The sequence below is a fragment of the Atractosteus spatula genome, chromosome 1, assembly GCF_055471065.1.
Source record: "Atractosteus spatula isolate fAtrSpa1 chromosome 1, fAtrSpa1.hap1, whole genome shotgun sequence".
Lineage (NCBI taxonomy): Eukaryota > Metazoa > Chordata > Actinopteri > Semionotiformes > Lepisosteidae > Atractosteus > Atractosteus spatula.
Window position 1 is genome coordinate 46,302,625 of NC_142706.1, and position 26,746 is coordinate 46,329,370.

The window sequence follows — 26,746 nt, forward strand, 5'->3', positions numbered from 1 at the left end:
CAATGTTGGTACTGCCGATATGCAAATGCTTTCTCAAAGAGTTTTTTTAACAAAGGAAATCGGTATTGTGAATTTTTATACATCTGGACTTTATTTGGCAACCTTGTTTTGGTTTTATTAGCGGTGTTGACCGAGATATTGTATTTTGATAATGTGCAAATTAAAATGAATTTGCAACAAAATCTTGCATACTCGTCTGTACTTTGACTATTACATTCGACAAATGTGAATTTCCTTAGAACACAGAAACCAAAGTATTACAGGTGAGGCATGCAATGTATACTGTACATGAAGAAAAAAGATGTAAAAATGACATGTATTCAATGTCTGTAGCTTACTTTCTTTCGTTTTCACAAGAGACTAATGTGAACATAACATACAATGCATTGCAAAAATATTCTTGATCCTGTCTCTGATCCCAACTAAATATTATTTTTAATATTATCATTAATACTAAATGCACCAATAATTGGTGGCCTACTTTATACCACTTTATTACAATAATGATGGCTGATGGAATCTATAAGTATCTCAAGAGTCCAGACAAAAATTGATTTCTGTTGGAGCAAAAGTGTGAATTTATTGATCAATTATATAAAAAAACAGCCTGTTATAAATATGGCACAATCCAAATATTAAAAAATGCACAACATATTATCATACATTAAATGTTTGAAAAAACTGAAAAGAATGACAGCAGAATACAGATTAAATGCATAAAGTTTTTACTGTACATGGATTCAAATGATTAAACAATGAAAGAAAACTGGGTGTCTGTCAAATAAAACCAATGCATTCAGCAGCAAGCAAATCTGCTTTTACCCATGATCTCTATTTTCTTGTTATCCCATATCGAGACATTTTTTGCTCTTACCAACATTTAGTAGAATGAACAAAAGGCTCAGAGCATGAGCAGTTTATGATAGCAAGGCTGTACTGTATAATTTAAATTACCCATAGCATTTAAGCTCATGTTTGTAATTTATTACATAACGACCAGTCTATTGCAACTTAATGAGCTGCATTCATCCATAGGTAAACATCTTTCAGTAGGATCATTTGTAAAGGTGTGAATAAAAACAACATCAAACATCAAGACTGCCCTATCAGTTGTATTTGTATTGGTCACCTAGCAATAAAAACAAAAATATTTTCCTCAGTGTTCGTTTGTCAGCACAAGTCTCAGGGAGAAAACAATCTCATCTTAAAATTCATTAGTAACAGAACGAATCTGGACTAAATCTCTAACTCTTTACATCAGCTTGCATTTCAGCAGAAACACCACATGGGAGTTCAGCCATAAAAACATGGGTGTCCTATGAATAAGCTGAAGTAAAAACAGGAATCCTATGAGTAATCCATCAATACATTGAGAAATTTACACTACATCTTTTCAATAAAATATATAAAATACATAAAAATTACAATTCCGATCTTCTTGGAGCCCTTTCAGTCTTCAGCAAAGTGTATGTGCTTACTTGACTCTTTTGCTCTGGTTTTAATTATTTTTTCAGCCTTCGCAATCAGCTTTGAAAAGACAAAAAACATCACATATATGAGAAAAGTTTAAACTGATTTAAAAAGCAGTTGTTTGTTGAGCAAATCAGATTCCTCACTTATATGTTTTACAAAGAGTGACTGTTTAAGATTCAATGGAACGGTTTTAAAATTCAATGTTTTAAATGTTAAATTACCTATGTGACTGGGTGACTGAGTCTGAATTATAATTTTAACTAAGCCACATAGCTTACTAGGAATATTTGCTGAATGTTGTTACAAGCTTCATCCTCTTCACTGTATCACATTCATTTGGCAAATTCCTGTTTCTGTCTTGACTCTTTTTACTTGGGAAAAGATTTATGGTATTATAATGGCTATATCACTATATTTCCTTTAAGGGAGGGGAATGGCCACTTTACTGCTCTGCTGCTGTCTGCTACTTTATTACTAGAAACGACTGCTATTCTACTGCTGATGTCAATATATTGAGTAAATGATGTTAACCGTGTCCAGATTTTGAAATAAGAGGGACATCTGTGCATTGGCAGAAAACAACTATGCCAATGCTCAAATCTTCTGAGATAGTTCAAAAGGTTGTTCACCACCATCACAAAGCTATTGCACCCTGTATTCTAACTTGAGTGTAATAACTACCATCTATACTGAGAAGCTTTAACATGAAAAATGCTATTAATTCCTAAAGTCAACTGTTGCATTTAGTGCCTCAGTATAGATGGAGAAATGGGAATAAATATATACTGTGGATGTTCTGATAAATACAAATGCTTTTTAATTAATCACTTTGGAATTCACAGAGCACTATAAGAGTTCTTACCTTTTCTGTGCCACGCTTCTTATCTCTTGGACGATTTAGTTTTGCTTGTCGGTCAACCAAAATCTTTTGCCAATACCTTTGCTCACGATCACCTTTAAAAAAAACCCAACAGATCGGATGTGATTGAATAGATCAAATGATGCCAACAGATGATTTTCTGTTTTCAGTGAAAAGTTCCTTAGTGGAACTGTCATACTGGATCTTGCCATATGTCCACTAGCTGGACAATAATATTAGGCGTTGCTTATGATCATGTCTAAATCTCTTACAAACTGAGCTCTAGATGTGGAAAAAGGTAAGAAATTGAAATAAATCAAGAAAAAGATGAGTTACTACACTGAGGGAAAGCTAGCTTTAAACAAAACTGCACTAAGTTGTGGGACTGCTTGATTTCTTCAAAAACAAAAGAAAAACACATTTAAGATTTTTTTTCTAGTGATGCAGCAGTAAAAACATTACAGCAAAAACAAACAATAAGACTTCAGAGACCATGGTGTGTCCACAATCTATGGCTGTATAACCCATTTCCTGGGCTTGTGTTCTGCCTTACCAGAGAGAATCTCCAGTTTCCAGTTGTGCTTCTTCTGGATCGCTGGCTGAGCTGCTATCACAGCCTTGGCATCTTCTGGAGTCTTAAATCGTACATGACCCTCCGCATCGCCCTCCAGAGTGTCCACATATACCACCGCAGAGATCTCTGATAGAGCATCCTTCACAAAAGGCAAACAGTTTCCTCGTTAAAATACAGAAATCTAGACAGACCCATTTTTTGAGGAATCTGAATGATCAAAGGGGAAATCAGAAAATATAGTGCCATGGAAATTTCTTCTTTGGCACACAAAGATGTCAAAGCTGACTGTGCTTTTCAGCAGATTTCATGTCTCAAAGCAAAAACAAATCAAGCTGCAGAATATCTATTTCTTTTTTTGTAGTGACCATAGACGTTTTGGTAGAAGATACAATAATGCTATAAAAGCTAGCATACAAGCATACACTCTCTGCTCACAGTAATGGGCTCAATTTCATGAGGGAGTCCCCATTTTTTAATAAAAAAATTACCTTAATACATTTCCTTCCCGGTAGAGGTTCACTGTGCGTGATTTTGACAATGACTCCGCTCACAAACTGGGGACCAAGGGGAGAATCTTTCTTTGAACCCGGATTGTCCTTGCTGTTTTTGTCTTCAAAGTAAACAAACACATGATCATATACATTTCAAGTTTTTGGAGGTAACAAACATCACACCTACACCTACAAAATCACTCTATAATTAGGTGATTTTTTTACCATGATTCCCAACCACCTTGACAGATATTGAGCAGGTCTGAATGGGCATAAAGCACACCATTCTGGAGTGCAAAGTTGGCTGTGCCTTATCCAAGGTACCACACTTTTACCACGTTTTGACTCAGGAGGGTGAATACTTACACATAAATACGATCAACTTGAGTATCTGTGTTTTGATTTAATATAGTCACTTTTAAAGAGCATGTATACATCTTTGTAATTAAGTGTGACACACTGGAAGGGCGCAGATACTTCAGCAAGGCACTATATACCAAACTGCGCCACAGTGTATATCATAAAAGTGAGACACAACTTGATTTTGCAATAAATTTAGTCTAAGCTAAAGAAAACCAAGTTAGTCACATCCTCACCCAACTACAACAGAACCCCCTAAAATTACCGCATTTCCAAAATGTATCAGCAATGCTGTAAAAGAAAGTTGAAGTTTTTATTTAAATATTGCAGCTTTAAATGAAACCACAAGCCTTTCAACCAATCCAATTACTGTTTGCAGGCTGAGCAAAACATTTTACAGCTTGCCATTTCATTAGAACTTGGTTTCCCTTCTTTATAGGCTGTCTCCGCCTGGCTTAACTCAATTTCATGGTGTCTCCACCTTGTGTATATTCACGATTTTCACTAACTCTATGGAACACCACTGATGGCTACAAACACAACTTGACTTACCCGCATCCTGTTTACTTTGACTTGACTCGACATCCATGTCACCATCAGCCTTCTCTTTAATTTGATTCATTAACTTCTTCAAAGAGGCCATGCTACTTTTCTGCAGTGTTATATACTCTTGTTTTAGCTCTAACCAGTCTTCCCTAGGAAAAGTAAAACAAAGACAGAAAAGTGATAGTACACGGCTTAATACATTAGAATCTAACCTTTGAGTTCCAGACGCTTCCAAACAGATCTGTCATAATGAAGAACTGTCATTATGTGGGATAAACATTGCTCAATAACACAACCTTTATATCTGTAGCCCTTTACTGCTGATGTAATGGTGAAATATGAACATTCAGTTTCACTAGGGGTAATATTTCATAGCTAACACAGGTGTTTGCATTACATAGAGGATGTGAGCTGAAATAACGCTGGAATCATTTTGGAAGCTGATTTGATTGAGTGTTAGGAAAAGAATTACAGGTATTTTCTAATTTACTAAATAGGAGATGCACTGCACAAAATACCGTTAGCAGGTATCGATTGTTTTTTCTATACCCTACCACTTTAGAACAGTCAGTTGTGCATTTACCACATCCTGAAGTTTACGAACATCACAGCTGCACACGGGGGTGCAGGGAGGAAGAGAGGAAGTAAGCGCCCAGGAGGCTGCAGGGGTCCAAGTATCACCGAGAGCCCAGAGATCCCTGGCCATCCTACTCTCAGCAGTGCTTAGCCAATTGTGTTACACGGGTCACATGGCTCAGTCTTTGCTCAGAAGAGTGCCTTTACCAGTTGAGCCACACGAGAGGCCCCAAATATTTTTTTTTTCTTGAAATTGTTTCTGCTGACATACTTTGAAAGTACTCGGAGAGGAATGACTTCTTCACCCATCTTGTGTCTCTCCTTATGCTTCTTCTTCCTCTTCCTCTTGGCCTTCAGCAGGGAATCGTCCTTCTTCTCCCCCTTCTCAGTCTCTGCAGACAGATCTGCAAAAAGGACAGTATTGTATTCTTGATTCTGCAAGGAAAAGCAATTTTAGCATTACCTGACTAATCAGCTGATTGACCAAGGTCTGAGGAAATTTAGAACAAGCTACACAGCCGTGCTGTTGAAGCTGATGCCCAGGCTAGATGAGACCCTCAGATCAATTTCCTACAGCAACCAAACAATTAAGATGGTCCAAATGGTCTCTTCATATCTGGAACCTTTGTTGTCAAAGTATTCTAACCATGCAATGAATATGTTCTAATGTATTACTTCTCATTTATTCTTTTCAACTGTACTACAATTATACTAGCCTAATCGTCCTTTACGCTTATAAGGAAAGAGAAAAGGTTTTTTCATGCTGAAAAAAAGCGTGAATGAAAGAAATTCATTCTGAGATTTTTTAACTAGAAACTTTGGTTTCCAGGAAGGTTAAGTTTCATCAGGGTTGGTAACTCAAAAAGGGTGACATTTCTTCAACTAAAAAATGTCATTCCTACAATAAAGAAATTACCCAGTCAGCTATGTTTATTTTGAAACTGGCCCAAACTGCTTCTACAGCCACCTCTAGGTGTTCTGTCAGCAGCTGGTCAGCAGGATTTGTCAGGAGAGGTGCACCTCTTTAATGTCTAGGAGAGGAAAACTAATCACAGTCATGAAACACAGTGTGTATCACTCCAGCTTTGGAAATGAATTCTCCTTACCTTTCATATCTTTGTCCGCACTTTCAGGCTCTTTTTTCACTTGGGAAGCCTCTTCTACCTCGCAAACCTTTCTGATTTTGCAGGGCATTTCATCCAGGATGTCTAGCCCTGAGGCTTCTGTGTTGTGGGATCTGCGCCTTTTCTTCTCTCTTTTACCTAAAGTTTTCTGCACCTCAGCACCGTCCACCTCGGATTCAGATGCCACTTGATACTTTTTCTTCTTATCCGAGGTTTTCTGGACCTCAACGCCGTCTGTTTCAGATTCAGACACTCCTCGATGCCTCTTCTTCTTATCCAAGGTTTTCTGGACCTCAGCGCCGTCTGTCTCGGATTCAGACGCTCCTCGATGCCTTTTCTTCTTATCGGAGGTTTTCTGGACCTCAGCGCCGTCTGTCTCGGATTCAGACGCTCCTCGATGCCTTTTCTTCTTATCCGAGGTTTTCTGGACCTCAGCGCCGTCTGTCTCGGATTCAGACGCTCCTCGATGCCTTTTCTTCTTATCGGAGGTTTTCTGGACCTCAGCGCCGTCTGTCTCGGATTCAGACGCTCCTCGATGCCTTTTCTTCTTATCGGAGGTTTTCTGGACCTCAGCGCCGTCTGTCTCGGATTCAGACGCTCCTCGATGCCTTTTCTTCTTATCGGAGGTTTTCTGGACCTCAGCGCCGTCTGTCTCGGATTCAGACGCTCCTCGATGCCTTTTCTTCTTATCCGAGGTTTTCTGGACCTCAGCGCCGTCTGTCTCGGATTCAGACGCTCCTCGATGCCTTTTCTTCTTATCGGAGGTTTTCTGGACCTCAGCGCCGTCTGTCTCGGATTCAGACGCTCCTCGATGCCTTTTCTTCTTATCGGAGGTTTTCTGGACCTCAGCGCCGTCTGTCTCGGATTCAGACGCTCCTCGATGCCTCTTCTTCTTGTCTGCAGACTCTGCCTTGACATCAGCTTTGGTTTCCTTTGAGGCTGCAGGTGGCTGTGCAGTGTTGTCCTTCCGACTGCTACGGGACTTCTTACGCTTCTTTTTCTTCTTCTCTTCTACATGCATGGGAGGGAATAAGACAAATCTAATGACGGTTTTGAGCAATTCAGCTGTCAAGGCTGTGCTAAAAGGGCAGCGCAGTGCGGCAGTGGTCAGCATTGCTGCCTTAGTAGTGAGAGACATTTCAAATACAAAAAAAGAGCAAGGCATGAATTTCCTATGACAATATTTCTATTCTTACAATGATGCTTTTTTTAGGTGTTGTATAATGTTTAAGGGGGCAAGTTTTCATTAAAATGATAATAAAATATTATAAAGAAGGTGAAAATAACATAATACAGTAAATAATAACAAAATATTATATGTATGGTGACAGTTTTTGAGTTTTTTTTTAGCACTAATAGCCTTTTTGCCTTAAGCAAGACTACCAACAAGAGAAGACAATCATTGATATGTGTTGTGAATGTGAATGGGATTATCCCACGGGGAAAAATTAAAAAAAGAGAATTGGAAATCCCCCCCTGGAAACACAACAGAGAGCCCTCTCCTGAAGAATTTGTATATAGCACCAAGAAACTTTTTCATCCAAATGTTTCTGTGGGTGAACCAGTTACTGCTCCGGTTAATGTTTGTCTGGAGCACTGTTTAAGAGGTCAAAGTAGACATTCCAACCTATCATAGCGGACTGTGACAATGTGACCTGTCAAAGCACTGTATGTGAACCTTTGGCTATGGAGTTTACAATAATGTAGGAAATCTGCATCAAAAGATATTTACTTGGAAATACATAAAAAACGTAGTAATGTTAAGTACTGTAAAAAAAGGTGTGCTAAGACTTCAACAGGGCTTTTTCTGTCTTCAACCAACTTTTTTCTCACCAATAAAACACCACACTTACCTTGAACTGCATCTTCAGAAGTACTGAGGGGGACTGGTTTATTCTTTACAGTCTTGGGAAAGATTCCAGGCTTTCTAGGTGCATCTTCTGGAGGATTATTCAGCATCTATGAGGAAGAGGAGAACGCAAAGCACTTCTAAGTAAAGGTTAATAAACATCTCTGTAATAAATCACTGGGATCACAAGCTGTTTTTATTCTTAAAATATTTGTTATAATTCCTGAAGGATAATGAGATCAATAAACAGCATGTTTTGTGATGTTCTAAAGGTAGTGGATGTGAACTTTAGATTTCTTTCAATGTAACACTTTTTTATCCATGACTTTGCTTCATAAGCTATGCTGCGGACCCATATCTATGAACTAGAATTACACATTTTGGGCTAAAATACTGCAGGCCCAGCTCAGGAGGCTCTCTTCTAATGACACCATCCCAAAAACATTATCCTACCAGTTGCTGCAGGACTCCAAACTATAGAACAGGATCGTGATGTTTTCTTTCAGGAAGAATGGCTTTTCTTATGGAAAACTAAATATGCAGGATGATAGTAATCAGTAGAAGTTTAAAAGGCTACATGTTGTTAAAACACATTAAGCACTCAGTTCCCACCCAAGACTGAACTAAAGAATTATGTGCAGTTAAAAACAGCAATAAAGTAACAGAGAAACAAGTCATTGTTTTTATACATGTTCAAGAGTAGTTATTTACAATGGGATTTGATGTCATACAATAGGTTTTTAAAATTTTAATTCTAAAATTTCTATAATTTTCTAGATTTCTAAATTTCTAAGGGTAAAATAAACTTTCTCCTCGACAAGCCTTTACCTCTATTGCTTTCTGTGCTTGTTCTTCAGTTTCAAACTCAACGAAAGCAAAGCCCTTTGGGTCTCCTGTGGATTTGAACCGGGGGACACTGATGTACACCACATTCCCACATTTACTGAACACTCGCTCTATCCAGCTGTGGGTGACATTTCTGGGGAGAAGCTCCTGGAAATTACAAGACAGATCAAAATATAATAAAGATAACAGTTTGAGGTACTACATATTTACAAATGCTAAGTCTAAACAGGGTCACCAGGAATAATGCATGAATCTTGCTTAATACAATAAACCAATTCAGCATTATGATATTATAGCACCAATATCTAAGTAAATCCCATTTGTTTAAAAATACCAAGATAAAAGCTGCTCAGTGGATAAGGATGTGATAAAGCTCCTTACCTAAAAAACCTTGAATGAATTAAGATTTTGTAATTTTTTGTGAGCAAGCTCAACTTATCTAACAGTTGAGTCCTCAAACCCCATACTGCAAACAGAATCTCTGAAACCATCACATACCAAAAGTCTTATTCATCTGATGAACAAGCTTCTGGAATACTATGTAACACCAGTTACCAAAGAGCTCATAAAAACTCAAAGAAGGATCTAGAGTACAGTAACCAGATCTAAGCTTATTTTCTCGTGTTACTCAACTGGGAATTATTGTATAATTATATACAGTGCCTTGCAAAAGAATTCAGACTTGCACAGTTTTCATATTTTAATGTGTTAGAATTTGCAGTCATGTCACTGAAGCAGCTATTCATATTAGACATGCACCCCACACATTTAAATCATAACACAAAATGAAAGAAGCGAACAGATCTGAATACTTATGCAATCAACATTTTTTTTTGTTTCTGATGACATTTACGGTAACTTATCTTACTTATCTTCATAAAGGGGAGGGGGGGAGCTCGACAGCCTCGTTCTCATGGATAGATTATCATTCTCTAGGAGAGGCAGGGTATGCCAACTCAAACCATGGATCAAATTACGCTACTTCAAATCTGCTCCGCTGTGACCAGGGTTTGACCGAAATCCTTACTGAAAGAAGTGTGTTTTGTTGTTTGGGAGTGTCAGGATTGTTATCATTTTTGCATTATGTACATCTGGGACTAAAATTTCATTTATGGCCCCAGTACTTCCAAGTAATTCATTTTGCTTGTAAACGCAGAGGATGCATGCTTGTCGCATAGCCATAGGGGCTTTCTGATCTATGCAGCAGCTTCTTCCTTTTCGCTGGTTTTGCTGATCAATATATTGTAAAGGAAGGATCTGTCTGTGAACTAGAATCCTTTTAAGTTATGTCAGGGCCATAAAGCTGAACCACTGGAATGTGAATAATAGTAGGTCCAACAAATTTGCTTTTTACCATACTTAGTTTAACACAAAAAAGACAACTAACCACGTATACTGTACGTTGGTCTACATTTTTAGGGTCCTCTCCAAGTGGGTGCTGTCTTCGGATTTGAGTTCCTTCTAGGTTCACCTAAAGAAATTAATTATTGAATAGATTATTCACATGCACCACAACACCTCACATTTAAATATTATTTCTCTCAGTCAAGAGGTTAAGGATTAAAGGAAATATGTACAGAGGCTATAAAACATACAATATTATTTAAAGGCTTTGAAGACACACCCTACGCTGATCAGTAAGGTTGTAAGGGAATACATGAGAAGTGACTACATTGAGGAACATTTTCTATTAAAATATAACTCCAGGAACTCGAGAATTGTTCAGAAAATATTATTAGCTCACTTCTGTCATTTTTGAAAATGTTTTAACCAACTTCATTAGTCCAATTTTATTTTCAATCTCTTAAATGCATGAGGAAGAATTCCTTCGTGCATTCCCGTGAGACCCAAGACATGTCATCTTTAGGGGGAAAATAAGATTTTAGCCGCGGAATATTAAAGCTCACACACACAAAATTCACGACTGGTGTTTTCAGCCTTTTGGATCAAGATGTAATTAAATTGCAAAATAGATTCAAGAGCTGACATGATTTTGAATGGCATTTATATCACTGTAAATACTTCTTTATTTCTTCTACAAAATGTTTATAGTGGAAAAAATCTTACCTCTACTACAGGCGAATTTTTCAGAGCTCTTGCTATTAATTTCACATCAGTTGTCAACTTCTTCATTCGGTTGAAAGAAGTTAACACAGAAATATCTATGTCTGTAAAGAATTATAACAGAGTTTATTGAACTGCAAGGATAAACAGTCATATTTAGTCCATTAAAAAAAAATCACACCTACAGTATGTAGTCTCTTTAGGTCTTTCCATAGGTATATTAAAATGCATAGTCGAATGATTAAAGTGAGTGTGAGTAGATTGCCATTTTCTTCCTCATTCTGGCTCCTTAAACATCTAAGCACTCCTGCACAAATATCAGTATTTAAGAACTCAGGTGGAGCAAAAAACAGTAGAGTGATGTCCTAGGCCCAAGGTTCGGAACCACTCTTAAAACACATTTACCTTGAAACTGCTACACCGACAAGCATTAGACCACCTGTTAACGGAAACATTGATGTGGTCCAAGAAATTCACTTAAAAATCAGGAAAGCTACTTTACTACTTTACATAATATTTAAGTGCTTTGTATTACAGGAAGGCAAAGTAAATCACCACAAAGCTCTAAACTCGGTAACAAATATTGCACACAATATTTTTAAAATAAGGCAAGTATATGGCACTTGTGTCATATCCCTATATACTGTACACCAAATACACATAAGTGAATGCATTTTACGTGACAACTTAGAATATGTATTATATACAAGAAAAACAGACATTATAAGAAACTTTTCTAACTTGTTGTTTGTGCAATGGAAGGGTTAAATGATTAAAACATTGCTGAATGTAGTCTGGAAGACAAAGATAATACAGAATACTCACATCCATCCCTGGATTTCTCAAGAAGTTCTCTTAAAAATTTGTCTTTGTAGAGATTGACATCACCAAACCAAAACTCCACTTGCTTTTTCACATCAGAAAGGAGCTGTTTCACTCTCGATCTCTTTTTTTTCTCTTTTTCTTTCTTTTTTTCACTGCAGTCCCCCTTGGTGCTGTCACCTCCCGCTTGTTTACTCTCTGTGTCAATCATTTCTGCCACTGTAAAGAAATTTCAGAATTATTTTCAGTTACTGTACTTACATTATACAGTTGGTGTCTGTATGCTGAGGTTATCTTTAGTTCTTTCCACGGAAAGGTTAGCATAAGCTCAGTCTCTGAGCAGATATTTTAGGTAATTCTACAATGAACAATTTCACAATAAGTATATTGAGTGTTTTTTTAAATAAAACTTTATTGTAAGTATTAACCAATAACTAAATCAAGACGTTTCCAAATGACTGTAGCATTACCTGAATCACAGTACATTATAGTTTTTAGGGATAATTCAGATTTTACATTTGCAATAATAATAATAATAATAATAATAATAATTTTAGAATAATTAAATAATGGTACATATATAAAATAATGCTAAAAGTACCGATTTCTAAACGGCTTCTTAAAGTGGTTAAATATTACCTACAGAACTTTCCAGTCTGTATGAACTGTTATTGGTTTAAAGCGAAAAAATTAAAACATTATCTTCAAAAACGACTTGTTTACGCTTCTGTTGCATATATCAAACAGCCCCGTGTAGGAAACAGCCCAACAACACTCGTGCTATTCTGGCAGGAAAGAGTCATGTTATTTTGTTTGCAAACACTCTAGAGTAACGGAGAAAACGCCCCTTCAAAAAGTAATCACCAGTTTAACAAACGTGCGATTTAAAATCACATTTTTATTCAAAACTGCAAAACGACGTATTACCACGCATCGTCTTTACCATATCGCACGAAATACAAGCGAAACATTACAGTCTTCTTATTTTGTACTCACAAGCACATACCAGTCCGCTGCAAATGCTTTGAAATTCAGACTATTTCCCCCTCACGCGGCCAGGGAGAAGGACCTTTCGCACATTTTCCAAAATTCTCACTGACTAACAAAAGCCAACACAATAACTTAAAATATTTCAAAGCAATTGTGACCCTTTTCAGTTTTAATATATTATTTTTCTTTTAACAAAGAAGCGTATTTGTTTCCATCAATCTGATGTTTTACCTTTAACTGATTCAGGCGCTTTCTGAGGAAGTGGACTGTCGCTACTCGATGACGTTTTACCCGCGGGTAATATGAACAATTCTCGTCCCACTTTCATCGTTCTTGACTCAGCAAGGCTTGATAAGAATATATCCAAATAGTCAGCTTGCGTTTTCAGACTCTCTTATCAAGCAAAATTGACTCAAAGAACAGAACGGTAGACAAGAAATCTTCCTGTTATAAAATCTTACGGGAGCACATATTTTGCAAAACATTTTTTCCTACAAAACAAATGTAATTATTCATATTTTGTAACAAATCACGTTGACCTTCAAAATGAAAGCAAACTCCTAAAAGTACTATCATAAAGCAGCTTTAGCAAATTAAACGAAACTAAAAAATGCTATATTCTCCAGTTGTTACACACGGAAATTGTTTTCTTCATTGATATACAGTATTTAGGTTCAAAAAGAGTTCTACTTTTAAACGGGACGTGGAAGTATCGCCCTGTTATTCTCCCTCCATTCAAAGTTTTATTTGCATATAAAACATTTTAGATGTCATTTGTGGATAAATGGGGGTTCTGCTACTAATATGTATTACTGAGTGAATAATGTTCTGTGGAGATAATAACACACTTTGAGCGAAACCTTAAATAAACTGGAAGTCTGAAACAGCTTTTGCTTATCTGCATAGAAGACAACTAGAGGAGCAAGTCCTCTGAATGCAGAAATGCGCTGACAAAACCAGCCCCTTTGACTTCTTTAGAATCAAACGTGAATCATAAGCCAGAGGACACAACTGGAAACTACAGAATCTACAGAAAAGTGCATTTACAATTTACAGCTCCGGCTTCTTTCTTGAAACAGGTGGATGAGAACTTCGAATTACTAAACTACTAACAACCAAATGCTCTGAAGGTCATTATGTCCTTTGTTATGAAGATCATTGATGAACATTTCTCATGCTCTTATGATTAAAATGCATGGGATATAATTTTGAGATACAAAAAATAACTTATCAATTATTTCAACATATTAAACATATCTGGGAAACATATCTTAGATGCCTAGAAATTCTGTTTTATTGGGGTCTGGTGGTTCCCTAAAGCATTAGATTCTCAATTTGGCTAAAAAAACTGTGGTGTTAATGAGAGAGAGGGGACACAGCATTCGAAACCTTAGGGTTTATTTTCAACAGCAAAAAACCTAGAGATAATTTAACAAAAGAAAGATACATGAAAAAAAACAACATCTTCTCTTAATAAATATGTGCTACCATTAAATTTAGAAAAAAAATATCATTATATTCATGTTGAACCAAATTAACCACACACTAATGACATTTATTTACAGATTAAAAAAACCTAGTCTAAAAGCAAGACAAATCTACTCACATCACACGGAAATCATTTTGCAGAGCAGAATGTGAGCATGACATAATCTGGAAGATTAACACAGAAACCAGGTTTACCCATACAGCCTAACCTATTAGCAAGAATATTCTCTTAGTCACACTACTCAACTGCTGACCCTTCAACAGAAATAGCTTATTCTACTGAAAGAAGGCCACAAAACAAACAGGCTCGCTTTCAAGTTTGCAGTGTTCTCTGAGATGGACACATGTCCTGTCAAGGGTGTTTCCTGCCTGTTGTCTTCCAGAATGGACTCTGACTTCATCCACAATTCTGCACTGGATAAAGATAGATACTTTATTGATCCCGTGAAGGAAATTGCAGTGCAACAGCAGCTTAGCACAGTCAACACAGGACAGTGTAACGAAATGATACAATGATACAATGATACAACAATGCAATACAGTCAGTACAATCAGTGAGAAGTGCACTAAAAAGAGTTGCTCACAGTACAGAATATACACAAACCAGAACAGTACACAAAAAGTTGTTTTGCAAATTATAAATATATAGAAAGAGGTTAGACAATGGATGGATGGAAATATAACCGTTTAGCACTTTTATTGCAGTTTGCCAATGTACACATCACGTGTGTAATAAAAGTAAATCCTAATTTCACTAATGCATTTAAAACACAAAAAGAAAAGACTGTTTAACCCTGTAATTAACTTGGATCTTCTTTGCTTATTTACCAGAAGATAAAGAGTCTGAAAGTATTCAGTTTAAACTTTTAAACAGACAAAGACTGGTATTCAATTATTTAAAGCCATACACAGTATGAAGTTTGGTTAGGGTGGATACCATCTTAGAAATATATTCACACTAGACTGAAAAAGAAAAAAATACTTTCCCAGAATAAGACAATACAGGGAACAAAGTACTATACAGTATATAGGGATTTATTTGTTTAATTGTTCAAATGTGATTTGCACTTTCTGAGCCTTGCATATCATTTTGCTTTTGACTATATTTGATCTGTAAATCAAAAGGATAAAATTGTTTCAAACTTTTCTAGTTTTTTTCGGATATTGTCATCATTGCACTGAGTAATTCTGGATCTGACCAGGTGTTTCAGCTTTGTGTACCACTCCTGTACCCAACATATTTCCAGGTTTAGAATGGAAACATTACAGACTTTACAAAGAAAGGTAACAAGTTTCTCATCACTGTTCACTTCACACCTCTGTAGAACCCATCTGCCCCACTCTTGCCAAAATGCATCATCTGTGAAGCTGATGACAAAGAATTTTTCAGGAGAGATGCTCCTCAGTTTGTCCTCTTCTTCTTTGTCCACTTCATTCCAGACTGCCCTGAAACGATGCCAATTTGGATGATAAAGTGATTCACTTCTGTTGTTTTTCAGGTGGATCAAAAATGTTAATTATTAAGGTTTATTATCCATGCTGCCATTTATTTCCTTACTATATCACTCAGTTTAGGGTTGTGGGGGAGCTGGAGCCTATCCCAGCAAACAGTGGACAAAGTCTGGGTACACCCTGGACACCACAACAGTCCGTCACAGGACGGACACAAAGACACACTCATCAGTGACAATTATCCTAGAAGCAATTAATCTACCAGGATGTCTTTGGACTGTGGGAGAAACCCAGGTATGAAAACCCACACAGACATGTGGAGACATGTGGAGACCACATAACAACTCCACACAGATGGTGCCCCAGGCTCACAATTGAACCCAGAACCCCACCACTGCAAGGCCGAAATGCTATTAAGGTTCATCATTGTAATTAAAACACACTGAATGATTACTGAATTAAAACCTCTAGGCTCTAACTCCCCTGTGACCCTGTATTGGATAAGCAGTTTAGAAAATGGATGGATGAATGGCTAAAACATTCAGGATTTGATCACAATGGAAACAAACCATGCAAGACTGCTACAGTCACTAATAGCAATAGCTGCTAAAGTCTTAAGGAAGTTCAACAGATGCAATTTTATCTAGTGTGAAAATGTATGAATGTTTTTTCTTGTTTATTCGGGATTAAACAGGAATCTCTTGGATAAATCTTTGTTAGGAATTTGCATTGCTAGGTTACATGGATCTCTTACAGATCAAAAGAAAACCCCAAAACCTTTAAGGTGCACTATGGATGATCCTTGCTTAAGGACTGTCACTGTGTTCAAGACGTTTTGTGGACTTATTGTTTCTGGTCAATACCTGGCTATCCTGGAGCTCTAACCATACAAACATACTGTAGTACCCTGTCTATCTGTGAGATAGCTAAACTGTTTATTCAAACACAACATGCCACATTTGTAAAAGTTAAAAGTAATGTGGCTGCCTCCACCTTTAGTCTGCTCTCTATTTTTCTTCTGACTGTGACTTCACAATGGCATACAAATGAATCATTTTTAAACCAATGACTTTTTTCTATTTAGTCATGTGACAGAATAACAGCGTAACAAAACTTTTAGATCCAGTGATTGGACAGCACTTATTATTGTTATAATTGAAGCATAGGCTTTTGTAGATAGAAATGTCAAATTAAGCTTTGGATTAAATGATTCTGTGAAGACATCATGTCGTTTGTAGATTGATCATTCAGCTTTACCTTATAATTGTTAGGCTGTGCATAAATTGTGTATGGTTGAGAACATAATAAAGGATATACAGTAACTGAGAGAACGCCATATCTAAGCTACTACCTATTATTGAAAGCATCTCATCTTGTAAGAAACAAGTATTTCAGCTTCAGCCACACACCTGGGAAGTTTGTCCCACAACTCTACAACAATTCTTTCAGTGGGACTCAAACCTAGGCCTCCCGCACGGAAGGCAAGAATTCTACCACTTATCTGTCAATGTTGCAGCATGTGCTGAAGCTCCTGCAGAATTTCAGAAGGACACAGGAATGTTTAGGGAGAGGGTCCCTATGGAACTGCTACTGTATTCATTTTATCAGCCTTTGTCATGTATTTACAAATGATCAGAAGATAACTAAATAGCTATAGTATATTTGTGAACTTAGCAGTGACTGAATTAAGCAGAAAACATTTAGAAGGATAAATCATCTTTCTGCAAAAGAGTACTTACACGACTGTTTGTAGCAAAGAGGTAGCTGGATTTAACTCACTAAATGCTGAAAGGCCTTTGTAGCTTACTCGATTTCCTTCAATCCTGTCAACACAAGACAAAATAAACAAGCTAATCAAATCTACATTTTTAAAAGGAATTGTTTTTCAATTGCCATTCACTCAAAAACAAAACCTTTTGAACTGAAAAAGACTTTATATAAAATGTACAATACAGTGCACAGTCTATACTGTCTGAGTCATACAAGTATTAAAACTGGAAACTGAGACAACACTGCATATCTGTCATAATGGTTTATTGTTGAGTTTATAATGAACTACAGGTATATACATTTGAAAAATATAAATAATAATAGAATTAACTATTAATTGAAATATAATCTATATATATGAGACAGAATAAAAAAGTAAAAAAGAAATTTGCTTGGGGATACCGTGGATAAGAATAAGGGCCAGAAAACTTTTTCGAATTTAACTGATCATTCAGTCATGCTATTCATTCATTATACCGTAGAAAGAATTAAATCTACTTTTCATACATGTTCATGATGAGGCAAAACATTATCAGAAATAAATCTAATCTGAGCTTTCATTTAGATATAACGGTATTTCTCCCTACGTCTTTTGGAATTCATAAGCATGGAGAGAGATGATTACACCTGGAAACCATATTGTCGCTCTGGGTTTTCTCAGTGAATTGCACACTGCACATGCATGCCTGGGGTAATTGTTGGAAATACCCAGCCCCGGATTTACAAACACCCAGGCTTTCACTATAACGAAGCCTGCATTTTAGGATTCGATTCTCACAACATAGGTGTTGGGGTTGCCAGATGGTTGTTTTTTTTAAAGGATTTGTATAGTCGGATATCTGGACAGAATTAATGGACACAATGTGCAATTCAGCCATTTTCATGTTAAGTGTGTGTTATTGTAATTTATTTTGTAGCCAACAAATCATAAGGTTAAGTCCCTGGAAACCTCCACATTAACTGCAGTACACGTGACATGGACCATCACAAGAGAGCAAGCTCATCATTGCCAAGTCATACAAAATTACACATCTAAGTTCTCTAGAACTAAGCCACGTCTGAACAGGAGACTCCATCCTTGTAGTGTGACCTCTCACTATAGGCTCTTACACTACAAATTTTATGTTCATAAACCAAGTGACAGGAATACACCAAATTGCGGTCATCTTGATCTTGAAATATGCCAAATGCAGTGGATATCAACAGTAAATGTACTGTAAACAACAATCAAAAGAGAATTTTCACACAGACTAATTGTGTGACGTCTCAAAGTAATTTTCTAAACCTGAACTAATCTGGGTTTTCCATAGGGTTTGAACATATGCAATCAACAGATCTTTATTTTTCATTTTTCTATATGGTTTTAACTTCTTCCTTAAAAGGCTTCAATTTGAACATTCATGTTGTGTTTAAAATATTAACGAGTACAGCACTTGTAAGTATTCAGAATCATTTAAAATGAGTGAATACTTTTGCAAAGGACTGTATCAATTTGGATACTGTCAGTTTGTATCATAATATATTTGGTATTTTCTTCATGCAATTCTGTAAATATCCTGCTGCAATAAAGTTACAGAAACCCTCTGTACATACCATAACTCCCTCAGAGATCGGTTTTCATTCAGAGCCTCAAAGAGAACCATTAACTCCTCATTGCCAATATCTGTCCATCCAAGACTACCATAAAAATGAAAGACAAGAATTAACATAAATTAAAATAACAAAATTTCCATCAAAAAGTAAAGATAACATCACATGAGAGATAGTTGTCATAATTGTACAAAACATAAATCATATTCATAAAACACATGCATAAAAAGCTCACAAACCAGACAACCACCACCACGAACAAATATATAATTGATAAACAGAGAGCATATCAACTGTGTTAAAACTAGTTTTAAAGTGTACTTTCAAGAATTGTCTATTTAGAATCATAGGCTTTGGAAGAAACGTGTCTGAATATTTTAACTGTCTGAGATGAACGTTACAGCATTAAAGGGGAACTGCAACTCTATTTTTATGTTTCGGGGTTAGAAAAAATCATCACTGATTCTTTGCAACTCAAACCACAATAAAAGTAAAATGTACACATGTAATGTGTAAAATCTCCAATTTACATCACAAAATAGATGAAATTTCCAGGTATGCCCAGCACCATATTCTGTGATTCAGAACGAGGCAACACAACGTCCAGTAAGGTGAAACAGCCCTATTACATTGTAAACACTGTTCCATCTCTTTTAATCTAATAGAAATACTGCTTTCAATTTCAAGACAGTTTTGCTGATAAATGGAACTTACTTGTTAACACTGCATGCAGATCATGTTGGAAACTTTCTGAGGTGAAATACCTGCTGCACAGCCTGTACTTAATTCGTTCATACATCGCATAACATTAGTCATTACAGTGACTAGTGAGCAGGAAGGGCCGTATCACGTCACAATTCGTGGGAACTTTCACTCTTGCCTGTGGTGAGACCAGGGGTTTGTGACAACATGGCAACTTACAGTACTTTCACAAAATTCACAATTTTGAACTTAATTCGAAATTTGTAAAAGTTTCATATACCATCAATGCATTAATTTTGTTACTGAGATTTAATAACTGTTTTGGGACTGATACAGTTTTCTTCTTATTATTATCTTATTATTTCTTACTGAGACTGCAGTTCTCCTCTAAATAAACTAATTAAATTAATTAAACATTTGCATAACCTAATAGTGGTGCTATTTGTAATGATTTTAATGAAATTGGGACAGCAGTTCTCCTTTAAAAACAGTCAGAAATTTCAGTGCTGTCACTAAAGTACAGTTAAAAAGGAAAACGACCTGGAAAGGCAAGTGTTAACTTCCGTCAGTTTTCAGAAAACTGCTTATAATGTTGTGAGTTGTGGCAAGCACATGACGGCCTCCACTCAGCCAAGCAAACCTAGCCAGTTTATCTTTAAAGGAGGAGGAAACTGGAGCACCTACTGAGAACCCACAGAAACACAAGAGGAACATGCAAACCCCACACAGCCAGATGCCAAAGGTCAGACTAGAACTAGACAGAGTGTTAAACTCCACAGCAGCAAGCAGTCCATCTTAAAGATAACTCTCTAAAAATGTAGGAGGAAAACCTGCATGACTGAATTTCAGTATTGCTGAAGCTTACAATGTAAAAACTTTAAATCTGTAGGCGAACATGCACAGTGCAGTTTATTTGACTGAGAAAAATTCGTCAGGTCAGGGGAGTCAAAGATCTGTATTTTCACTTTAACTGGAGAAAATGCACACTACAATGAAAAGGATTCACAACATGCTGACATCCAACATTGAAACACCAGGAAGGTTTGCAGGATCTTCCAGTGATGATAATAAAAGGTGAAGATTTTTTTCCATTAATGAAAAAGACTTTTAACACTACACTACACCATGTGGAAAACAATTACTGCATTGAGGCTTCAACGCTTGGCAGTTATCTGAAGTGCACTGCTATAACAGCAAAGAATCAGTAGAGAACGTGCTGAAGATCTTACAGCAATCTAGAATGTGTTCATTCCCCTCCCTGTCAAAGCAATGAGACTCCATGGCCTCAGAGAAGAACAAGAATGCTAGAATGTTCTTTCTGACATGTGATAGAATATGACAATATCAAATTTTCAAAACTATACTAGCAGCATTGAGGGCAATGTAGTTATCAAAAAGTGGACATACAAAATATTAACATAAATTAAATGTATTTAAATAAATATATGAATACAAAGCCATATTACCTGTAATAAGAATGTATGTTTTTGTTAAATATTTTGTTACATATTGTTTGCCTTACAACAATTGCTTTTTTTCCCAATACTTTCTCTAAACAGGACTGAAGAACCTGTACGTAAAAAATAACGTTAATTAAACATTAAAATGTTCTCAAGGTTCCCCACAACCCTGAACTGGATGAAGAGGTTAGAAAATGGATGCATGTCCTTGAGGTATGACTAATCACGACCGATGGTAGCAGCTTGTGTGACTTATCGTAAATGAACAGATACATACCCCAAGCACTGCATATTCTGTGTAGAATACAGTACTTCAGCAAGTACTTGCATAGCCTCCACATCTAGCTTGTTGTCTCCAAGCCTAATGTGTAAAAGGGAAGAATAACAGGATATTATGCTAAATATAAAGTGCACACTTTCTCAATTCACCCATTACGTATTGAAAGATACATCAGAGTTTACACATCAGACAGTATATCAGATATCAGAATATCTAATCTGGAGAAGGCACCTATTTTAGCAACACAAAATAAAAGACATACAGTAAATGATACATAAAATTATGTTTTTCATCTTAATTTGTCAGCACTGATTTTTCAGTTGAGAACGCTCAGGCAGAACCGCAGCACACCAACACAAAGAGTGCAGATATAGAAACATTTGAACTTCCTTTTTCACATAACAGTAGAATATCTTATTATGTAAATATGATGTATTATTAATCCTAATTTGTGCTGGAACACTTTTGTTCACAACTAACTAGTACTCTAGGATCTAGCCATGAAGGAGATTATCAAATGACAAAATGTGTTGATTCCATTTTAGAAAACTCTAAACAGTTTTCTGTGCATTATCTTTCACAACAATACTGACCCAGCAATCTTAGTGATGTGATTATTGATTGACTGTAAATTAGTTTTGGTTTAGTAATTTTGAGAAACTCTAAGATACTCCTGAGAATACACTTTAACACAATTGTTATTTATTAAGCTTATTGCACTTTATTTTTACAGCTTAGTCCTTGGTAACACTGTTACAATCCTGAAGGGAAAAAAAATTGTATTTAAAAATGCAAAGGAGCTACTTAGCTTGCACACTTACCAGAGCTTTTCACATCTGTACAACAGGGGCTGTAGATCCCTAAGAGACTCTGTGGTAATGTTTGTTGCGGTTAAATCTAATTCTGCGATGTTTCCACTCACAAGGTTTAAGAAATATTTCACCACACCGAAGTCCATTGGAGAAAGGGGATCATCACTTACATTCACCCGCAACACCTTGGGATGGATGTTCTTTGCCAGCGAGCTGTTCTGTTGCTCAAAAAAACAATGCAGGTGATTTAAAATGTTAGCACCAGTCTCGCAGAGCGTTCTGATTTCATCTAACAGCCAGGGGACATAGAATTCTGATTTGCTCTTTCCCCTTAACTGTATATGCCTGGCGAGAAGACTTTGGTTTCGTTGGGAAAGCAGTCCAGAAAGAAATCTATTGAACAGGTCCAGGTATCCTGCACTCATCCCTTGTTGATGACAGACCTCAGAATCACAGATGTCTGGGTCAGGCTTTTCAACCAGCACATAATACAGAGCGGCAAAAAACTCCTGGACAGTTAAGTGTGTGAAGGAATAAATATCTACTGTGCAGTAGGGCTCTTGAACTGAGGTTTTATCGAGAAACGTACTCACAAAATCGCTGCCAGCCAACTGCAGCACTTCAGAGTCATTGCCATAGAAGAGGGTTTCGTGCTGCAGCAGTTTAATGTAAGCCAGGCGACCTAGGAGAACAACAGTCTCCGTCATTTCCTCCATGTTTCCTGAGCTGCTGCGGCAAGCAGTTACTGTCCTGCTCTGAGTGTGAGACTTCAGCAAAACAACCAGATATTGCACATAAATGTCAGTCATGGTTTTGGGGCTTTCACCTGTGAGCCCTTTGCTTTCTTTCAAAATGCTACATACGATATAGCAGAAGGCCGGTATGTAACACAAGGTGAACATCAGGTCATTTGCCTTTGCCATATTAAGCATCGTCAGTGCTAACTCTTCATCCTGAAAGTACTTTAGAAAAAAGTCCTTTATTTCATTCACTGAGAAGCCGATGACAACTACAAAACGGTCAATGCAGTCAATGGGAATGTAACTTATGGCTGTAGGTCTGCTAGTAAGCAGGACTGATGCCCCTGGAAGAAGCTCTCCTTGCATTAAGCTGGCAAATATATGCACCACATCTCCTGGTTGGTCATGCTCAGTAACATACTCCTCAATGTCACATGCCTTATAATGTTTAAACTCATCAAAGCCATCCAGAATGATCAACAGCTTGTCATCATTGGACAATATATCGTCCAGCATTTTGGTCAGGTGTCCATTTTTACGCAGAATCAAATCCCTCAAACTGATTGGCTTGCTGATCATGTTAAGGTCTCTGAAACTCAAATGAATCACAAAGTCAAATGCGAAATACCCCTGGTTATTTCCAACATCACATAATATCTTCTGGACCAAGACCGTCTTTCCTATTCCAGCGACCCCTGTTACCAGAATTTTCTTTACAGGTCTCCCACCATTCGTGAAGAACAGCTGTGCTGCGTTAATCAGCCTCTGCTCCACTGGATGATGTTGCAAGTGAATCCGTTGCTGTCCAAAGGCAAGAAGTTCATGCTTTTTATTTTCAATGCTGTGGTGTCCGTTCACAATCAGAAGATTGACAAAATGCTCAGAAAACAAGATTTTCTCGCCATGCCGTGTGTTATAATACAGCATGCTTTCATTCCGGCGCTTAAGGACTTGTTTGTGTTTTTGTATCATTTTACTGTACTCTGCAAAATTGAAGAAGATGAAATTGAATTAGTAATCAAAGCCAATGCTTTCAGCAACTAGTTCCCTAAAGGTTGTGGGTTCATTCTGAAGTATCAGTAAGCATACAGTATCTTGTTACATAAAGATTATCTGATGTATTGAGTGAATGAATTATCTCAAGTTAAGCATGCTGATTCATACGTTATTACAGTATATGCACCCTAAAACATTTTAATTGAACACATATACAAACATTTCCCATCTGCTAAGGAAAATGGTAAGAGTTAAATTCTCCCATCACAATCAACTTTGAAATCCTTATTTTCATCAGAAGACTGCCACCGCAGCTACAGTACCCTTACAATAGTGACCATGGCAACTACTAAATAAAAGCTGTTTACCCTCATCCCGAACTTTTTTCTTCGGCTCAGCCGCGGCCTCTGTCTTGAGCTCATAGAGTTTGCTGTATGTCAAGAGGAACATGTCGGCAACTTCTTCGCCTTTGCAGTCGATGATGTCCAGAAGCTTGCGGATTCTCTTTCGAGACCCTGGCTCACAGAGCACGTCCTCGCGGTCATCCCTGGTAAATGCCTGCTTCAAAACCATCTCCTCCAGAAGGCTGTCGATGTGATCTTCGAGTTCATCCACGAGTGTCACTCTGCGCTCTTTCAGCACCGTTAAGGAGCTCATTCTTGAACAGGGAGACACAGTACTGGTGGTATCAATCTCACAGAGCTACTGCAGTTCTATATCCAAATCAGTTTCTCTCATTTGCTCCAATGGAACATCAGCATCAGGATGCTCTTCCCAGGAACATTACTCCAAAATGCTTGAAACAAGTTTTTACTCACCCCTTCCTTATGCCAGAGAAACAATTTATTTTGTTTCCAGGGCCTTTAGTAGACATAAGCATTTAGGAGAAAGGTAATCCTTAATCCAAACTCCCTGGGCTAACCGACTGGCTGACACTTGAGGAAGAAGTTAAAACAGAATTAGTTGACAACACACACAACCTGTCTGGCTTACGTAAGAGGCAGATGATACGAGGGAAACTTACATCACTACGTCCCATCTCAATGTTTCATACTTCACCCACTCCCCAAGAAAACTTGGTAGTCTGATTTTGGTTTACTTCCTCATCTTTTAATGGTTGTAAAAATGAGTAAATATAATCAACTGCACCTGCTCATTAACACAGTATATGAGGCTGGTAAACATAACTAACACCAACAATGCATGTACAGGAAATTGAAGAATCAGTGTCTTTTGACATTAGACCTTCACATAACCAGTGAGCAAAGAGATCAAAGTCAATAAGAGCAGTAGCACGCAGTTTTATTAGAGCTCTTCACAATGTGATGTTTACCATGTTTGAACAGAAGAAGACATTCATGTATTACCTAGATGAGTGTAGATTACATGCAAAAAGTTCAAAGTTAAAAAGCACCTGTGTCTTAGATTATGGCATCAATAACAATTTAGCATTTTTTTGGTACAGAGACTGTATACAAAACTTTATCTGTTTTTTTCTTTTTGTGTACTTATTTTTTTATGACTAAACCTTTAAAAATATCGTTTAAATATTACAAGAATTTGTAGACATTTAGTGAATTTTACGATGATTCTATTCTTTTTAGCAATGACTGAGGTTTGATTGCTTAGGTTCAGTTAAAAAAACAGCAATAATGTGTTTTCGCACATCCCAAATGAATGTGTATCGGTACATATTTCTATTAAATTATTTCTCAGAATATAAAAAAAATGTCCATACATGTGTTATCTGAAAGTTAGAATACTATTATCATGATAAAACTGAAAAGGTTTTCACAGATCAAATGGAAAAATAATCATTAAATAAACAGCCATACTGTAAAGATCCGCTTTCAATCATAAAAGTCAACTTTAAACAGTAACTGGGATCCTATTGATTTTTATGGAGGTACTGTGTGTTATAACACATCTCGTCTTGTTTATTTTGTATAGTGTGTTAGGCGAGGTCAATGCAGGTAGGTTTTCATATTGGCAATGGGACGAAAGTCGGTGCCCACCAGCCAGTTTATCACAGACATGTCAATCTGACTCCAGTCTACAGATATCACGTCCATTAATTGTAAACTCTAAACCCATTAGAAGATTTCGGGAGGGATTACGGATTAGTTTTTAAACCATTTTTTGCAACTGTTTTAGAAGTTGGAGTTCAACTCATGTGCCCCTTACTGCACACCGAAAAAATTCTATTGCAAATTTTGCTCTTTAAATACTGTATAGTACAATTGGGATTTTGTGGAAAACAGCGCATTTTTGTAGTGTTTTTTATGTTTTTAAAATATCGAGTTTCAGAAAGTTTCAGATTTTATTGGGGTTTAGGAATTGAAACGCATTCTCGATTCTTTCATAACCTTAACTACAGCTAAAGCTTTGCTGCAATACCTAGTTCTTCTTTCCATCATGACTTCACATAAAGGCGACGTCGTCATTGTTATTTTTGTCGACAATCTAAAAGGGTTGTTCAACAATTTTGAAAACTACTAGCTAAGCAACGCATGCTTACTTTCTTTCCGATTACTAGCGTGTTGGTCAGATTTGTGCAAATCAGTCTTTAAAAATCGACTCGTTATTGTGTACTGTACCTACCTCTTGTATTGAATATCTAAAAAGGCAGCTTCTGCATCTTTCTTACTCTTTCAGCTCTCACTGTGCCTCCGATATCACAATTTCATCATCACCTACAGTCGTTATGGGTCTCAGTAACTGGCGCATAATTACAAAGTAGCTCCTTGCGGTCAACGCCCCTACAAACAGCTCCAATACTGCAGAACTAGAGGGAGGAAATCTACTTGCGAGTAGTCAGGGAAGCATTTTGTCAGCAGGTTGTATGCCTAACAGTACACATGCGCAGGAGAAAATTGAGAACT

General features: G+C 37.0%; 2 protein-coding genes across 5 annotated transcripts; both read right to left on the bottom strand.

The window, feature by feature from the left end:
- Nucleotides 1-554: 554 nt before the first annotated feature.
- Nucleotides 555-12,844, bottom strand: larp7 (La ribonucleoprotein 7, transcriptional regulator). 3 transcript variants are annotated; one of them, XM_088923688.1, is made up of 13 exons: nucleotides 12,806-12,844; nucleotides 11,588-11,803; nucleotides 10,766-10,866; nucleotides 10,086-10,169; nucleotides 8,681-8,845; nucleotides 7,857-7,962; nucleotides 5,986-7,014; nucleotides 5,151-5,283; nucleotides 4,310-4,452; nucleotides 3,395-3,516; nucleotides 2,886-3,045; nucleotides 2,336-2,427; nucleotides 555-1,527 (listed from the first exon to the last, which is right to left on the bottom strand). In XM_088923688.1, exons 2-13 carry the CDS (start codon nucleotides 11,793-11,795, stop codon nucleotides 1,450-1,452), a joined length of 2,421 nt encoding a protein of 806 aa, XP_088779814.1. In that variant the 5' UTR covers nucleotides 11,796-11,803; nucleotides 12,806-12,844; the 3' UTR covers nucleotides 555-1,449. The 3 variants fall into 3 exon arrangements, with proteins under 3 accessions (XP_088779814.1, XP_088779823.1, XP_088779832.1); XM_088923697.1 differs by lacking the exon at nucleotides 12,806-12,844 and adding an exon at nucleotides 12,581-12,705; XM_088923706.1 differs by lacking the exon at nucleotides 12,806-12,844 and adding an exon at nucleotides 12,591-12,646.
- Nucleotides 12,845-13,961: 1,117 nt separating this feature from the next.
- LOC148840961 (NACHT, LRR and PYD domains-containing protein 3-like) lies at nucleotides 13,962-26,713 on the bottom strand. Of its 2 annotated transcripts, XM_088918042.1 has the most exons (7): nucleotides 26,466-26,713; nucleotides 24,233-24,799; nucleotides 22,138-23,851; nucleotides 21,314-21,397; nucleotides 18,878-18,961; nucleotides 17,254-17,337; nucleotides 13,962-15,508 (listed from the first exon to the last, which is right to left on the bottom strand). In XM_088918042.1, exons 2-7 carry the CDS (start codon nucleotides 24,519-24,521, stop codon nucleotides 15,181-15,183), a joined length of 2,583 nt encoding a protein of 860 aa, XP_088774168.1. In that variant the 5' UTR covers nucleotides 24,522-24,799; nucleotides 26,466-26,713; the 3' UTR covers nucleotides 13,962-15,180. The 2 variants fall into 2 exon arrangements, with proteins under 2 accessions (XP_088774168.1, XP_088774167.1); XM_088918041.1 differs by lacking the exons at nucleotides 13,962-15,508; nucleotides 17,254-17,337; nucleotides 18,878-18,961 and adding an exon at nucleotides 19,715-19,754.
- Nucleotides 26,714-26,746: the final 33 nt, after the last annotated feature.

Coding starts and splice junctions, on each gene's coding strand:
- larp7 (XM_088923688.1), bottom strand. CDS start 11,795: ATGATTGACACAGAGAGTAAACAAGCGGGAGGTGACAGCACCAAGGGG. Junction 3,517..4,309: donor TCAAAGTAAACAGGATGCGG/GTAAGTCAAGTT, acceptor TTTACTTTGAAG/ACAAAAACAGCAAGGACAAT. Junction 2,428..2,885: donor GAAACTGGAGATTCTCTCTG/GTAAGGCAGAAC, acceptor TTTTTTTTAAAG/GTGATCGTGAGCAAAGGTAT.
- LOC148840961 (XM_088918042.1), bottom strand. CDS start 24,521: ATGAGCTCCTTAACGGTGCTGAAAGAGCGCAGAGTGACACTCGTGGAT. Junction 21,398..22,137: donor TACAGATGTGAAAAGCTCTG/GTAAGTGTGCAA, acceptor TTTACACATTAG/GCTTGGAGACAACAAGCTAG. Junction 15,509..17,253: donor TCTTTGCTACAAACAGTCGT/GTAAGTACTCTT, acceptor GCATCGTTTCAG/GGCAGTCTGGAATGAAGTGG.